Source organism: Crocuta crocuta, unplaced genomic scaffold, assembly GCF_008692635.1.
Source record: "Crocuta crocuta isolate KB4526 unplaced genomic scaffold, BGI_CrCroc_1.0 scaffold141, whole genome shotgun sequence".
Taxonomy (NCBI): Eukaryota; Metazoa; Chordata; class Mammalia; order Carnivora; family Hyaenidae; genus Crocuta; species Crocuta crocuta.
In genome coordinates this window covers 4851910-4869352 of record NW_027527951.1, presented here as the reverse complement: position 1 = coordinate 4869352, position 17443 = coordinate 4851910, and the positions used below count along the sequence as shown (strand labels likewise).

Genomic DNA, 17443 nt, shown 5'->3' with positions numbered 1-17443 from the left:
TATTGATAAAATTTACAGTTCAGTATCACAAACAAAATGCCCATTTAAAAATACTTAACATGTACTTGCTATTATAATTTTCTGTCATCCTAATATTTTCAAATTATTTAAATTATTTGGGATTAGAGTTCAATGTGCATGACAGGTAATATACTACTTGCTCTTTCCTTCTATTATGTTAAGCACCACCCCTTCTGTTGTACAGGCTTCTTTGGAAATCATTCTGACTTTCATGTGCCCCTGTTTACAAAACACAGTATGATTCCTCTTTATTGTTATGGAGAGCATAAACACCTGACTTAATGCAAACTGTTCTTTTTATGGACATGAAAACATTCAAAAATTTTGGTTACACTGGGCTACAAGGAATTCCATTTGGTACAGTCCTTTCTGAGTATTTTCTAGCACGAGGCATCAGTCATTCTCCAACTTCAGCTATTTCCAGTTTGACAAGGCTATCTGAATATCCCACAGGTTTTCATACTCAACATTGGTAAGATCAAACTCATATCTTTACTATCAAACCTGATTTCCCCTATCAGTTAAGAGTGTCATTACTCACCCATGTACTTAAAAGGAACCTCTGTATCAGCCTTCTTCAGAATAAACAACCGTTTATTATTCATTTTGCTCAATAAGCATTTATTGAGTACCTACTATGTGCTGGGCACCATAGCTACAATGATGAGCAACAGGTTCAGTTATCGAGATATTACACTCTTATAGGGAAGATCTGACTATGAACAATTATAAAAGTAATTCTTTAACAATGATTTAGTAAATGCTTGTAAGAAAAAGTACAGGAAGTATAAAAGTGTAGTCAGATGGAAAATTAGGTTCCATCTTCACTCTTTTCTCTTTAGGTAGAGTTGAGCAGCCACAAAAACTTTCTTCTCACCTACTAGGATCCTCATCCTTCATCCCCAGGACTCACTAAAATAACATCTCATTATGGTGGTAAACAAGGCCACTTAGGACTAGACCTAAGTTCTGCTTCCCATGACCCAGGACCACTCAACAAGTTCCTCAGCAGGGAACACACTTTAATGTCTCTGTCCCTTTCCTCTCACTAGCCCATTTGCCTACTAAACTCTTAGTTAACCTTCTATACCCAGCTCAAATGCCATTTCTTCCTTTCAGTTTTCACTCACACTTGCTCCCTTCCTCCTCCTGGGTGTGAACCTTCATTCAAGTGGAAATTCAGACACTTAGTTGTAGAACTCCCTAGGGTGTGGAAAGGAGTCTAGACCCTGGAATATGAGATGACTCTTATCTTTACTGGCTATTAACTTGGATAATTAAGTCTCTGAGATTTACTTTCCTCATTTGTAAAATGGAAAGGTTTTGAAAATTGATTTTAATATGTAAAATGCTTAGAACAGTTCTGGGCATCTACTTAACATGTGATAAAGGTTCATCTATAGACTTCTTTGTCATAGATATTTAGATGTCTGCTTTCCTGCTAGATGGTGACTTCTGTAAGAACAGTAGTCATGTCTTCTTTTTTTTAGGAGTCATTTCTTCTTTTTACCTCACTTTTTTTTTTTTTTACCTCTGCCTTGGTTTCTATTCTCATGAAATTTCTCATTAGTCTTCTTTCTCCAATTATGATTCCTTCTTTCAAGAATTTAATTTTTTTGGTATCCCCATAACAAAAATGGAAACTCAATTGTTTGTACATGTTGAGTTAAAATAAAGCAAAAAAAAAATAGTTCTAGTGATAATAATTTAAAGAAAGCTATTATTAGACTTGCTTCATTTCTACTTTGTGTATCTCTACACTACTATTTGTTTTAGTGTATTTTATATTTTGGTTGATGTTACCTAAAAGAAAAATAATAATCCAGAATTGATGCTAAATTGACTATAGATAAAAGCTATAGGTCTCTCTTTTTTTCTTCACATCTTTCTTTTAATGTTTATTTTTGAGAGAGAAAGAGAGAGAGAAAATAAGAGCAAGCATAAGTGGGGGAGGGGTAGAAAGAGACAGAGACACAGGATCCAAAGCAGGCTCCAGGCTCTAAGCTGTCAACACAGAGCCTGATGCAGGGCTCAAACTCATGAAACACAAGATCATGACCTAAGCCAAAGTCAGAAGCCTAACCAACTGAGCCACCCAGGCGTAAAAGGCATAGGTCTTAATGTTAGCCAGGAAAGTAAAATGTTTTGAATTAAGCTGCATGAATTAGATTTTTATTTCTCTTGATGTCTAATGTCAATTCGGAAACAATAAACTTAAATTCTTCTTCTACTTTTTTGACATCTTGTATTATGAAAAAGTCTCATTTAGTGTCTTTCATTTTTACTAGGCTGAAGGAGAAGAGTTGATTGGAAAACAAAACAAAAAGCAGCTCACCTATTTTTGTTGCACTGTAAATATTTTCTATTGGAAATACAATTCCTAATCCATATAGCAGGACTTTCGCCAATGCTGGGATAAGCTGAGTAGTTGTTACTAAAATATTCACACAATTCGTCCTATGAGAACAGAAAGTAAAAAAAAAAAAAAAAAAAAAAAAAAAAAAAAAAGAAAGAAAGAAAAAAAAAGACTGTTGAAAATGAATTTCCAAAATGGACAAATGTGAGCAAAGGTTGCTTTGCAGCAAAAGCTCCTTGGAGGGACTTGGGGACAGCAGCCTACCGGGAGTGAATGAGCGTGAGTGCTTTCAGGGCCAGTGTCAACCAGGAGTCCGTCAGGGCTTCAATCTCAGCCCTCAGCTGTAGCCAGGCTTCCCTCTTGGCAGGACCAAGCAGACCTGTGGATTTAACAGCACATGAATTCCTTCCTTACCGAAGCTCCTATTCAACCTTATATATAATCAACGTTTAATACTACTCCTACTATCTTCCTCAAACTTTGTAGTATATCAAGTAATTTTTCACACAGTAGCATCCATTTGACACCTATTTATTTAGTACTGTAGGGAACACCTGTTGATTTTGCATTTCTAGCTTCTGTTCCCCTGGTTTTAGAAGTCACCTCTTTTTGAGAGGTCTGCGCACACCATTCCTCTAACCATGCAGTTTGGGCAGAGCCAACCCTACCCTCTGGCTCCTAGGGAAGGTGTATGATCATGGCTTGGCCAGTGCAAGTGAGTCTTGGAACCTCTGCTGAATCAATTGGGAAAGGTATTTTCCTACCCAACAGAGGTGCTAAACTCATAGAATATAAACCTAGATCTATCAGTGATCACCCATGCCACCTTTTGGGAGGAAGTGACCTAGAATAACTCCTACCCAAAGGAAAGCATAGGCAAGAGATTCTGGGTGTCATCTTTAGAGCATGTAGATTTAGCCATGCTGCCAAACACCACCACTCCTAGACCTTTCATTAAGTCAACGTATTCCCTTGTATGCTAAAGCCATTTTGAAACACAATCAAAAGATGAGAACTAATACAAACATCTACCCATTTGAAGGAGCTTTATAATCCATCTCAAATGATGTGGCCAAAGGTTGTTAATTACACTCCTTGGAAGGACATATGAACATCAGACAGGTCAAGAAACTTACTCCAGGTCACACATACTATGAAGTAACGGAGTCAGGAGCAGATTAGACTAGCCAGGGTGGTTGGCTCAAGTTTAATATTCCTGTCACTAAATCACAGCAGAATAATCACTGGTTAGATGAAACTGCTCTAAAAAAGCTATTATATCCAATCAAGTACGATATGAAAGTGAGTGGTACTTTGAGAATTTTAGCCAGACTATTGCATAATCCGGTAAGATATTGGTGATGGTTACTTGCCTCCAACATTATTTTTGTAGGTATTGTAGATCTCTTTTACTCGTCTGTAGCGGAAGGCCAACTTTCTCATCCAGTCTACACCTCCCCGCACACCAGTTGCCAAGCACAAATTAGCACTGGTTGCTGCAGCAGGAAAGCCATCTGTTCCAAAGTTATATGTGCTATTTAGATGCAAGAAGAGCCCAAAGTTAACCAAACAGAAAGTTCATCTTAATCAACCGAGCAATCAAACTATAAAATGGAGAAAATCCCTTCACATTTCAACATGCTCACCTCAGGTCTTGCCCATTATCATCTGAAGACACATCATCTATATGAACTTGGTCACATTCCTAAAATGCAATTAAAATGATACGTGTTCATTTTTGAGAAGCACTTTTTTTTTTTAAACCACACACAGCTGTTTAAAAAAAACAACCCACAACTTTAAATGGACTATCTTTCAACAATGTCAATCAGTAGGTGTCAGTCTTGTTAAAAGCTTTTTTAAAACAATAGTTTTACCTCTCCGGGTCCTCTTTCGACATAAAAAATGAGCAGCGTCATTAAGAACTACTGTTACTGAGCTTCAGAAAACATAGTCTTGTGTTTGGAAAGGAAAGGGATTGAAAACAATTAGCATGTGTGTTCCATAAACCTCAGGTACCTGAAGACATCACGCTGCTCAGAGCCGATTCAGTCGATGCCTAAGCATAACTGGAACCAGACATGTCGGTCAATGGAACATGCTAGAAAAATTAAACCTGATGCTAACTGCCAATGAAATTATGACCTCTGATTGCTGTTGAGCCACACACCAACAGCGCCTGAGGCCAGTGAACTGAGGAGCCTGGACGAAAAAATCTGGTACTGGTTTACCATTGATTTGAGAGATGTGAGTTTTATTCTTTGTGTGCACGTGTGTGTGTGTGTGTGTGTGTGTGTGTGTAGGAGGAGGAGGAGGAAAGCACGGGGGACTTAAAAACCCAAATAAAAACAATCAAACCATGTGGTATTTTGTATTTTTTTTACTGTTTTATTATTATATATAAGTGTTGGATTTATTAATTTATTATAGAATAATGTATTTGAATGGACCTGATTTTTAAATCCCAAACCACGTGTAAACTGTTTAGAATAGGAGGCTGTGATTTTGAACTAANCACTCAGTTCCTAGCATAGTTGGGTGACGGGCAGACACTCCATAAACAATTGTTGCCAAATGAAGGCATACCAATTTGGAGACAGACAAGGCCTCCCCTCCAGAAACAAGTCACCCACACTGGGCATGCTTTATTATTTCAGTCATGATTCTTTGCAGTCAGGCTCCGAATGCCCCAGAGGTCTTTATTATACTTACTTTCGTTAAAAATTGTAGTTTAAAAATATTATTAAAAGAGTTCCAGGCACATATCCTGTATTTTAAAAGGTTCTTCTGATTAAAACTCTGGTTGTATTTCCTATTTAATTTGATAAAATCTAGCCTATCCCTATAGTGCTTACCATTCAGTTTGGAACAAAGATGACATACGTCAAGTCCCCCAGTAAGACAAGGTGTATTTTTTTGTTGCCGGTTCCTTCTGAACAAATTCTTTTCTCTCCATGGATTTGTGAGGACGGGGGCAGGAGATAGAAGTAGAAAGAAACTCAAACCAGCTGTTGCTTAACAGAATTAAAATCGTGACCCCCCAACCTCTTCTCCAAAGCATCTATTTTCCAGGCAACCCTCTCCCAGCAAGCAGCAAGTTCCAAGGAGGAAAAGACTTTGACCTTGTAACCCTCCTCTGCTCTCCCGAGGTCCATAATCTCAGATAAGAAAGAGGAAAAGCAAGTCGAGGAGGCCTCACATGTGGACTGTGAATTTCACATTTAAAAAACAGGTCATTCCTGGAAAACATGTTTGGGAACTTCTCAGAGTTATTAATTTAATCATACTTCAGAAGATGAATGATAGTGTGTTTTTTTCAACAATGTACTTATCCCAGTTTTAAAGACTACAACATGAGTAGACATTTCTTCCATTTACCTAGCCAGAAATACATTTTTTTCTGTTGTTGGTAAACAACTATTTTAGGGTGCATGGTCAGTGTACAAAACAAGCAAAACAAAAACAAAAACAAAAAAAGTATACTCCCCCCTCCCCCCAAAAAAAAACAAAACAGAAAAACCCCAAAGCCTGAGTGCCACCGTGGAGGAATTTTCTCTTTGGGGAGAAACAGGATGAGTATGGTGAGCATGTACAAGGGGAAAGGCTATGTTATAAAGGATTTAATTCAAGGAATCAAAGCTGACTTAAAGTTAGTTAACTCTAGGGGCGGGAAGAATTCCTTCCAAAGGCAGGGTGTTAAGAGGCTTTCCTTAAATGCAAGCGGTTGTAAATCTCCATGACCCTGGAGAAGTCAGTTATCTTCCAATGACTGTTAATGACTCCATTGTTGCTATTGTCCGCCCACATCCTGTATTTGTTTTCTCCCGCCAGCTTTATCCAAGTCTTTTTGTTCCTGGGCTGAAGCCCTCGTCTGAAGTACTGTTCAGTATCTTGGTTAGCTCTGACTGAGTGTCAACAGCTTCCAGCTTCTACCTGCAGACACCAAACTCGCTTCACAGAGATCTGATCAACTCTGGTGTGGCAACAAGGAAATCTTCATTCTTTATCAGGGGGATTTTTTGTAGAATGATTTCAATGAAAATAGATGCAAGAATCAGGAGCATTTTTAAAGGGCCTAATTAGCACCCCAGGGTGGTAATTTTTTAAACGGCCTAATTTACTACCCGGGAATAAAAAAAGCATTAAAATGTCCCTGTAAAATATGTTTCATGAATTGTTCACTGCACACACACACCCCCTCCCAGGTAGGACATGTATGATATTTCTCAGACAGTCCTGGCTGCCCAAGGAAAGGGGAAAGGAAAGAAAGCAAATGGTTGGTTGATAGAGATCACAGTCATGCAGGACAGGTGTCTCTTTCAGTGTATGGATAACTTAGAAAACTGCAAGAAAAAGGCAATCTTACCCATAGACTAATCTCTAGAACCTATAGTCCGTTTCCTGGAGCCCTAATATCAGCCTCATCAAGATGTAAGGGGGTTTAAGTGTAAGGGGGTAAAGCAATCAGGTTATGTGGGAAACAAAGGCAAGTGAAATATTAAATTCCCTTACTGCCTACAGCCTATTGACGATCATTGACACAAGCAGAGCGACCTTCCTCTAGGAGCCCAGCTGCCTCAATGATGACCCTTTGCTGAGGGCCGAAGGGAATCTTGGCTTAACATCATCCTGACCCCCCAGGATCCTGTGAGTCCCCTTAAACACATAAAAATTCCTTTGGAAATTTCCTTTATCTCTACCTGCCTCCCCTAAAATATATGTCGGTAAACATACTCTAGGCTTATGGCCTCCTGATAATGCATCTGAAGAGTCTCATGACGGAGGTTTTACTGAACAATAATAAATGATGTTTTCCTAACAATAGGTACCCTGGTAAGGTCCTGGAAACTTTACTTCCATAATACCTTAGAGACTTACTCTATCCCTAAACCCCTCCCAACCTGAAGGTATATAATCAGTTACCCATCACAACCAGTGCAGCTCTTCCTGCCCATGGTTGCTATCCCCATGCTTTAATAAAGTCACCTTTTTACACCAAAGATGTCTTTAAGAATTTTCTTCACCATTAGCTCTGAATCCCACCATCATCCCCAAATCCCATCATTCAAGGAGATCAGGTGGGAAGAGGGAGAAGGGCTAGCAGGTGACAGCAAGGAGTTGGCTTTAAAAGTAGCATCCAGTTATCAGCCCCTGCCCTTAAGGCACGTACAGTTCAGCGGGAAAGACAGAAGTTAATTAACTGCACACAAGATAAATTACACTTGTAGCAAATGCTACGGAACTGCCTTGAGGAACATTTAAAGGAACGCCCTCCCACCCCCCAACCCCAGCACTGAAAGGCTGAATTCTATTTAGTCTAGAAGAGCTGCTGAGGTCTGAAAACTTAAATTATGCTTTCCTAGTTTGGGGGGGGGGAGGGGACAGCATCAGGTAAAAGGGATACAGGGCAAACTTGTTAGAGATTGTTCACAGTCGCTGAAGCTGGGTAACAGAAACAAAAAATAGCTTTTGGATCCCAGACTGTTGATGCCAGACATCTACTTGTGCATGGTGGTGAGGTGGGGTGGGGGAAGGTGGCACTTACTGGGGAAGCCATCCCATCTCTCCGGGAATAGTTCCCAGACATGGAAGAAAACTCGTGTGGAGTTAGCAAGCACGCCCCCATAAGGGAAGGCTACTGGAGATGGTTTATGTTACCTTCTAAATCATACGTTCAAGAATTGCTAGGGACACCTGGGTGGCTCAGTTAAGTATCCAACTTCAGCTCAGGTCATGATCTCGCAGTTTGTGGGTTTGAGCCCCGCATCAGGCTTTGTGCCGACAGCTCAGAGCCTGGGAGCCTGCTTCGGATTCTGTGTCTCCCTCCCTCTGTGCCCCTCTCCCGCTCATGCCTTGTCTCTCAAAAATAAATAAACATTTAAAAAATATTAAAAAAAAAAGAAGAATTGCTATGGGAGCTGACAAGGGATCAAGAGGCGGGGAAAGAGTTATCATTTGTTAATGGCTTTCCAAAGGGATGTCCAAATCAGCTACGCTTTTGCATAAAGGCTCTGTATCAAGTCAACAGTAGAGGAATATATAATTAACATTTTCTTTGAGCCCATTTTCAGATGCACCCATATAGCACAAATTCTAAGCGAGAGCTAGCGCCAGTGCCAGGCAAAATTGTGATTATCCTTTACTAGGAAAACTTTACAATTAATTACCAAACTTAGATACCTGCTAAAGCAACCTGGGATTGGCCTGTCCCTTTCCAGAAATCCTAAAACACAGAAGATATACCATCTGTTGACACTCGATTACCAGAATGTCCTATTTTGATACTGTGTATCACTTGAGTATAGTCCTCATTCTCCAAAGTAATAGCAAACCACTTTAATAAGTCCCTTCTTCTACTTCTGTAGCATTTTTGTGGAGGTGGATACACAGTTTCCCTCCCTCCCAGATCTTCCTCCTTTTTGTTGAGTTGAATCAGTGTTGCTAATTTATGGTGAAGGTAGAATAGTATTTAATGGTATAACTCATTTCACAGACACAAAAAATGAAGACCCTGAAAAGGTACGTAAGGTAAGTGCTGAGACACTTTATCTTTGACCTCCAACACACCGTCTCTTCCCGTGCCCTCCCACTTCACATGATGCAGGCCAGTGTCTAGTCCTTGCGTTGGCCGCCATTTTGATCCTTTGTGGCTTGTCCGTTGTCTGGAGTGTAGGGACTTCAGCTCTAGCCCCACTCCCACTGTGACACTGTGCCCAGCTCTGTCACCACAGCCCTCTCTCGGGCCTGGGGCTCAGATGGAAGTCTTCCACCCTCCAGGATAAACCCCAGCCCTTCATCTCCCCAGTGGGCCTTCAGATGACTGAAATCACCCTGGAAGGGGGGCCACTGTGGTAAATGGTCCTTTGCCAGGGGGTGGAGGGCACAGAGCGGGACGGTGGGTGGTACGAGTGTCGGCGTTACCGTGGCTTTGACACAGCTAGGAGGCTGGAGGCCCAGGGAACGGGAATCTGACCAGTCAGGACAGAGGAGGTGAACGGAGGCAGATGGCAACAATCAGCGACACGGGGTTGAGCCCGCAGGTGCCGGTCTGCAACCTCTGTTCTATACAACAGGCTTCTACAATCGTCTTGCAGATAAACACCACCAACCAAACGACGAGAGCTTACCCTCGCCGGGCTTCCCTTTGTGTTCCATGGCCTGTGCGCTTCACAGAGGAGTAAAATAAATAAAATTAGCAGGCTTTAGTTATGCTGGCCCTCAGCGCGCGGACATCTCAGCACTCACGGGGCTGGATCATCCAACGCTCACCCGGATGGCTGGGGAAAACTGCCAACCCACGAAGCAGCTAAACACCAGCCCTGGTGCGGGGAGAACGAAGCAAGCCACATGGAGCGCGACCTCAATAGCCATGCGGCACGGGCACATTCCCCTTCAGAACCCTGGCTGCCCTGTTATTCTGCTGCTTTGGTCCCTTCTGTCATTATTTTTGGCACTGCAACTCAAACTGACCTTTTTCTGATCCGTCATCATCTCTGGCCTTCCAGGGTCGGGCCACAGACATGTTCTTTTGGCCCAAGCCCCAGGAATAACTCAGATTTTGCACAGGGGCTCATATGCAAAATATTAAGTTATGGCAGAATTTTTCTGCAAATATTTATTCTGCTTTGATACCGCAGTGGTTGTACTTTTCCTCCAAGCCTTTCACTTGTGCCATAATTATGTAAAAAAAACACCATTCCATTCAAGTTAGTTTAGGAAAATTAATAAAAGGAATTAAGACAGTTACAATGGGTCTTATTATCTATGCCAAGCACCGTGATGTAACAGCCGGCATGCTGAGGCACTATACCTCTGAACTCGACACTAGAAACATAAACTCCAAGCAAACCTACAGTCTTTGAATAAACAGACTCTAAGAAGAGTCTAAGGCAGACTGCGTGTTATGAAAGGGAACAATGTAAAAATGTTACAAACACGTCTTTGGAGAAGTTGAGTTATACAAGCCCAAATTCTGCTGACCGAGGCTACAGCCGCTCCAGTTTCCAAATTTACCATGAGAAAACTAACACCATACTGCCAACTAATTGTTTCAATACCTTCCTTTACAAAGTAAAAAGGAAAGGAAAGAAGAGTCACGAGAGAACGGGCTATTTTCATGGTGCCTGGGCGTTGGTGTGCCTACGGAGACCAGCCCGAGTTAGCCAAGGCGGAGGAAATGACCCTGGGGTCCTCTGTCCCCACCGGTCTGTCATCAAGTGATTACACCCACTGCTCCGACCTCCCCACTGAACAGGATAGACACTCGCTCGGGACCTTAGACACCTACAAGGGACTAGAAAGAAGTTTTCCTCTGATTTCCGAACACAAAAATGTTTAATTGTACAGAGTACAGACGCATTTCCAGGACTTCAGAGACAAACACACACATTGTCTGAAAGCTTTATTTTGATGAGTGACCAGGAGTATCTTAGAAAGAAAAAAGGGGGAAAAATCATCCCCCCACATCATTTTTTTTTTTTTTTTTTTTGTGGACGTGCCCACATTACCTTCTTTCTTTCTAATAGAGAATCTAAATTGTACAGGTGGCATTACAGGGTGACCACTATTTGAGTGACAGAGCTTTTCAAGGGAGTGATTTCCATAGCGGCTTTTGGAAAGAACTCCTGGCTCCCTAGATATTTTTATACCTTTTTTTGGAAAAAAAAAGTAAGGTTAAAATGATCATCTCTAGAGATTCTCTGTGATTCAGAAGTTCAGGGGGAAGGGGTGATCCAGAAAAAGCCGACAGACAGGAGAGATGTGAAGAGCGCTGCTTCTAATTCACAGATAATTAGGTTGAATACGTCTGTCTCTGTGGTTCAGACACGTCGTCCATGAGTTAGTAAATTTGCAGAAACCAGGTTTTTACTTGCACATTTCTCACTGCAAAGAGGAGACTGTCCAATCAGTGTACTGTGTTATTTATCCTTACTGATGTGGAATAATATGACTGCAATGTGCTTTTCTAAAGGTGTGTCAAAGCCCTCACTGCACTTTTAAATCGACATAATAAAGAGTTTAAGCGCTGCTGTACCCCTGTGCCCACCATCAAGGGGCCAAACACGAGCCTACAGCACGGCCATGTGGAAATGGGGTGTGCTGTTCGTAGTCCCTCAGTCCCGGGAACGCAGGTGGCCGCGACCCATCACGCCTGTCCAGGGCGCCACATGACCCTCCCATTTCCCTTGCTTTCTCACTGCAATGCTTCCTTGCAGAAGAAAAGGGTGACGATTACCTGTGGCTAAGGCACCGGAGAACAACAACAAAGAGAGATTTCTGAAACTGGACTCATTTTGTTTGACAGTTTTGGGAAATGTGCATTAAGGACTTAGAACATATCCAGACACGTTCATCTTTAAATTCTCACTCTAGAAGATCCACTCAGCGTAGCATAGGCACCAATGCATATTATAAGTCAACACCTAAATAGTGCTATGTATTCTGATAGGAGGACACAACCAGAGCAGCCAATGGGGGGAAAAGACCGAGCTTCCAATCTTGGAAACTAATAAAAGGCATTTGAACATCTATTTTTGAGATTTGATAATAAGGTACAGCCTGTAGAGACTCACACTGCTTTTAGTTATTGTGTCTTACTTATAAAAGCAGTATTTTAATATATTTCATGTTACAATATCCTGTAGAGATGATCAGAATGAGAGATAGATTTTACTAGAATTGCACTTGCTAGGAGACAGAGGTGCTTGTATTTGAAACCCAAGAGGTGAATTATGGCAGTTTCAACAAAAGAAGATATGAACAGTTTCAATGTGGTTCTATTTAGATAAATATTCACATTCTATTCAGAGACTAAAATCTTTACTGAAAGTGCCTGAAGATGGCACATTAAGACAAAAGAGAAAATACTCAAGACACATATTTGTAGTCATAGAAAGTTATGCTACATATTTCAGATCCCTACATAAAAATTTACAGGAATCTCAAGTTTAATAATAAAGAAAAAGAAACATTTTAATATTTTTGCATATTAATTTCTTTTAAAACGTGCTCATTAAAAATAAGATGTCATCATCATACCACCTTCACACATTGCTCAAAGAATCCCAAAGGAATGACATGAAGAGTTCGTTCTTAGCAAGTGGTACAGTGTGAATCCGTGTGATATGTCAGCTTCTCTCTGCACGCAGCTCCTCTCTTCTATGAATCCATTCTTTACCCCACGTTTATATTAAATGTATTTGTCTTTATTCTCCCTCTCAATGTTAGCATGAGAAAAAGACTTAACTGATGGAAGCCAGAAAAAACTGAAAATCAGCTTTATAAAGATAAAATAGGCTTATTCAAAATTGTTCAACACTGAATTAACGGGTTCCTTTAATTGCTAACTATGGAATCCATGACATTTGATCTAATGATTTCAACACATAATTACTTTTTATTTTTTATTTTATTTTTAATTTTTTAAAATTTATTTCTGAGAGAGNCCAACCCACAGACCCACAGACCGCGAGATCATGACCCGAGCCGAAGTTGGACACTTAACTAGGACTGAGCCACCCAGGCGCCCCATATAATTACTTTTTTAAAAAGTTAAGGATACAGTGAATACTTTGTATCTAATGCTGCAAGATCCACTTTTTATTGATTATGTTCGGTGTGTTCTATACCTCTACCACATGATATTAAACACGAGAAGCTTAGGCCGGAATGCATTTATGATTTCACTTTACAAAATGGTGCAGGAGCCAGTGAAAAAGTTGCACACCTTCAAACACAAAATAGCACCATGTCTGATCATATGTTAAACTGCATCATACAACTGCATTATCCTAAAAATAGCATACATATTTTTAATTGTATGTGATTTTTTATGTATTAAAAGATTAAAGGCAGAGTTAATCTATAAAATATTTCAGAACTTCAAAAGACAAAGAAAACAGCATATATCTCATGCAAGTGTCATCTTTTTGAATGGTGAGTCAGAACTACTCTTACGAATAAGCCTTTGATTTACTGCTGAACTGATTGCTCAATGTTCAATGGGTTTGCTCGTCATTTTGCAAACATAATTTGCCATTGGCAACAGTGTTCTTTGTAACTCCTGTTGCCTTTCTTTCAGATTTATGATTCCTGCTGAGACTACCTCCTGAAGAAGAATTTTTCATAGTGACACCAACCCTCATCTTGCTGTGAATAATCACATTCTTATAAAAATCATTCTTTTTATTGCAATCTTGCTGCCAAAAGCACAGAAAAATACTCCAATGAGGAGCCCTTTTATCCTTTGCTGCAATCACTTTCTTTAGCCCTCACTGCCACGGGAGGAACGTGAATCATATACCAATTTATTCACAAAGCATTGAACGCTCAGTTTTAATTTACACAGAATATGTCTTTTCTTTTTAAATCACAGAACACAAGGAACTAAAGCTGTAATATTAAATAGGTCATGTTTTAGGAGAGGTTTTTTTTTTTTTCTGGAGCATTTTTACTCTAAAGTTTAATATTTGCAACAAATATTAGTTCCAGTTGATCATTATTCTGTATATATCCGTTCACCTTCATTTAACTGCAAACCACACATCAGGATGACTTTTATTTTTTTATTTTTTATNGGACGCTTAACCGACTAAGCCACCCAGGCGCCCCTAGGATGACTTTTAAAGAGATATTTGAACGTAATTGACTTTTTAAGTGACTCTTTTATGCAACGGTGGGGAGTGAAACTTGAAAGTTTAAAAGAGCTCAATTTATTAACTGAACATATACAGCCAGATAATTTTGTGATAGTAAAAAATCCTCAATTTTGTATAGAGGAATGTGTAGCTTGGAATAACATCCTTAGTTAGTAAGTTGGTAGAAATTCTCCAAGCCAATTTCTTCTGCCTTATAGTTATTATTCACTCTGGAGAGAAAAGTATGCAAAACTGCACACAGGCACTTAAAAAAAAAAAAGTTCTGTGAGCTACTGGAAGGTTCTAGGTCACCATTCTTGTCTGCCCCTCATGGGGAAGTAAGGACCTCTGAAGTGCACTTTCCTACTGAAAAAGTCCTCTCCTCTCTTCCAAGTATTAGGATCTGAAATCCCACATCCCGAAATCGTTCCTTTTGAATCTGCTTTTACAAGACAAAGACTTCAGATTCGGAGTAAATTATTTAAGCCCCTGTTACTTTGATGTGAACTGTTCTTTCTGATGGATTTTCTCCAGCCTGGGGAGCTCAGGTAGCCCCAAACCACTGGGTATCAGTGGGGAAAGGGGAGGGGGGGGTGCCTGAAAGAAAAACTAAGGAAAAATTTCATCCTTACTCTTATTCTCACTTCCTAGAAAACCACCCCATTTTCCATGAATACTTAAAGTGACAGATAATCATGTTTTGGCTGTTCATTATAGATCTGGCTGTATTATTCAGGAAAATACTCTATTATATACCCATGAAGATAGCGTTTATGTTATGTTACATAATGATTGTGGAAATATCTCTAGAAAATATATAGGGCACACATTCTGCGCTCTTTTATTCAGGTTGTCATGCATTCAACTAATGACTGATTGCCTATTTATACACCAGGGATCATACCAGGCACCAAGCATACAAAAATAAAGCAGATACACATATTGCCAGTAAGGCTTGATAATAAACATGACAGGGCTGGAGAGAGCAGGTGGGTTCAGGGGAGGCTCACTATGATTTTCTCTCAGGGAAGGTACTAGAATTCTTACAGAGCTTTGAGTATGTAAAATGGAATTTGTCCTGCTATAGTCCTCTCCTCTCAACCTTTACTTTCAGAACATTTTTCTCAAAGTAGGTTTTGCTCTACCTGAAAATACAACTTCCAACATGGAGTATCAGTTTCTTGGAAGCGGGTAATACATTTCACTTCTGTTTATGTCTGTCTCTGCCTCTTAGCCAGAAGGGGATCAATAGGTGCTTTGGAAAAACTAAACAGGAGACCATAGATTCCAATGCAGCTGGGCATTCAAGGGCCTCGATAATGAGCCTGAACCTTGCCTACCCAGGGCCACGTCCCTCTGTTGATCCCTCACAGCCCAATGCACACTGGGTGCTGCAGCCAGGCCAATCTCAATCAGCTTGGCCTCTACTCCCCTTTCACAGGCAACAGTTGTGTCTGTCGTCTGCTGGAATGCCTCCGCTCTCATTTCTCTCCTGGGAAAGGCAAGTCCTCTGTCAAGCTTTCAGTTTTTTTTGTTTGTTTGTTTTTGCGTTTATCTTTTCCAACCTCTATGTATGCACTGTAACCCACTGTCTATTTGAATAACAGTAGTGACACTTATTGACAGCCTACTATGTGTTAGGTGTTATTTCCAATCCTCCTTAAAGTTCTACGTGTGGTGGATAAGGAAATGAAGGCTTATACAGATGAGTTTACCACCAGATAATAAACTCTTCGAAGGAAGAGAGAACTTCTCATGGGTCCTTTTCTCCCTGTTTGTTTTCTAAATGGGGACCCTATTTCTGACTATTTCTTTTTGATGTCGACCAAGCACACAGATACGGAATGAAACCTTTCCAACTATATGACTGACAGAATAAGTATGACACAACTGATGACCCAACTGGAAGATAAGTGACAATGTTGCTGCATTATGTCACAGAAGTGTTAAAAAGCAATTTTATGAAATTTATTTTGTCTGATCCTAACACATACTCATGTAGAAAATTCATGCAAAACAGAAAAGTGTATAAAAGAAACTTCAGTTCCATCCTTCAGAAGTCACCACTGTTAAATTCTTCCACTGTCCTTCCTGCCCGCCTACTGACTCAACTGTCCAAAGTTCCTCCCCTTCTCCACAGGGCTTACATTTTTTAAAAAATTTATTTACTTTTGAGAGGGAGAGGAAGAGGGAGAGACGGAGGGAGAGGGAAAGAGAGAGAGAGAGAGAGAGAGAACACAAACTGGGGAGGGGCAGAGAGAGAGAGGGGGAGACACAGAATCTGAAGCAGGCTCTGGGCTCTGAACTGTCAGCACAGAGCCTGCTGTGGGGCTCGAACCCATGAACCATGAGATCGTGTCCTGAGCCTAAGTCAGACACTGAACCGACTGAGCCCCCCAGGCATCCCCACAGGGCTTACATTTTAATCAGAGGACAGACACTCAAAAAGGAGGTACAACCAGATACATGTTTTGTTGCTACTTCCCCCTCCACTCAACAATATGTAATAAAGATCTTTTTATATTAATCATCTGTATTATCGTTTAAATTGTTCTAATATTCCATGTTATGCATATTTCATATTTCTTTTAACCAAGCAATGGTTGCTCACTTTCAGTATTTTTTTTTTTTTTTTTTTTTTTGTGACTGTTAACTTCAGTGGGGCAACAACTGTGAGGCCTCTTTACGATTCTATTTTAAGCACCTGAAATCATGTTTGGTGCATAGCACGGTCATCACTTAATGTTTAAGCGAGTGACCAGTGTCAAGAACATATGTCAATGAGTTTATGACATTCATTTATCTCCTTAGGCTATATGATATTTTCCTCAACTGATACTTCTACCACACAGAGCCTCGTGCGTTACACACCTGCTCAGAACACTCTTCGGCAAAGCCCCCTTTGGGTCCCCCCCACCCCATGCAGGTCTGCTGAGCTTTGTTAATTTTTTTTTTTTAATATTTTTGTTTATTTCTAGGAGAGAGAGAGAGAGAGACAGCATAAGAAGGGGAGGGACAGAGAGGGAGGGAGACACAGACTCTGAAATAAGCTCCAGGCTCTGAGCTGGCAGTCAGCACAGAGCCCGACGCGGGGCTCGAACCCACGAACCGCGAGATCATGACCTAAGCGAAAGTCGTACGTTTAACCGACTAAGCCACCCAGGCGCCCCTAGCCTTGTTAATTTTTACATTAGTTTATGAGTCACTCTCATCTTTCTGAGTACCTGTGCTTGACTCCACTACTTCCTCTGAGCGTCCATGATTCTAAGCTCCTTCAGTTTAGGAATATCTTCATCTTTTTGCCATTATCACTAAAATAGTATTACAAAATCCATTTGTTTCTTGCCTCAAATATAAAGTTTTAAATATTCTCTTGGATTTGGAGAGAGCCCTTACTGTCAATTTCTGGAAGGCCTTCACCAATAATGGG

The 17443-nt window shown here is 40.5% G+C and overlaps 1 protein-coding gene across 10 annotated transcripts in view; it reads right to left on the bottom strand.

Annotated features, from left to right (window-relative positions):
- EYA1 (EYA transcriptional coactivator and phosphatase 1) overlaps positions 1-17443 on the bottom strand; it is a 169265-nt gene that overhangs the window by 26988 nt on the left and 124834 nt on the right. For 9 of the 10 annotated variants that reach the window (XM_077752479.1, XM_077752484.1, XM_077752485.1 and 6 more), the window contains 4 exons: positions 4024-4082; positions 3751-3911; positions 2642-2756; positions 2357-2478 (listed from right to left, as the gene is read on the bottom strand). In XM_077752479.1, coding sequence (XP_077608605.1) covers positions 2357-2478; positions 2642-2756; positions 3751-3911; positions 4024-4082 — 457 coding nt within the window. The remainder of the gene's footprint in view (positions 1-2356; positions 2479-2641; positions 2757-3750; positions 3912-4023; positions 4083-17443) is intronic. The other variant, XM_077752481.1, reaches the window with a different exon arrangement.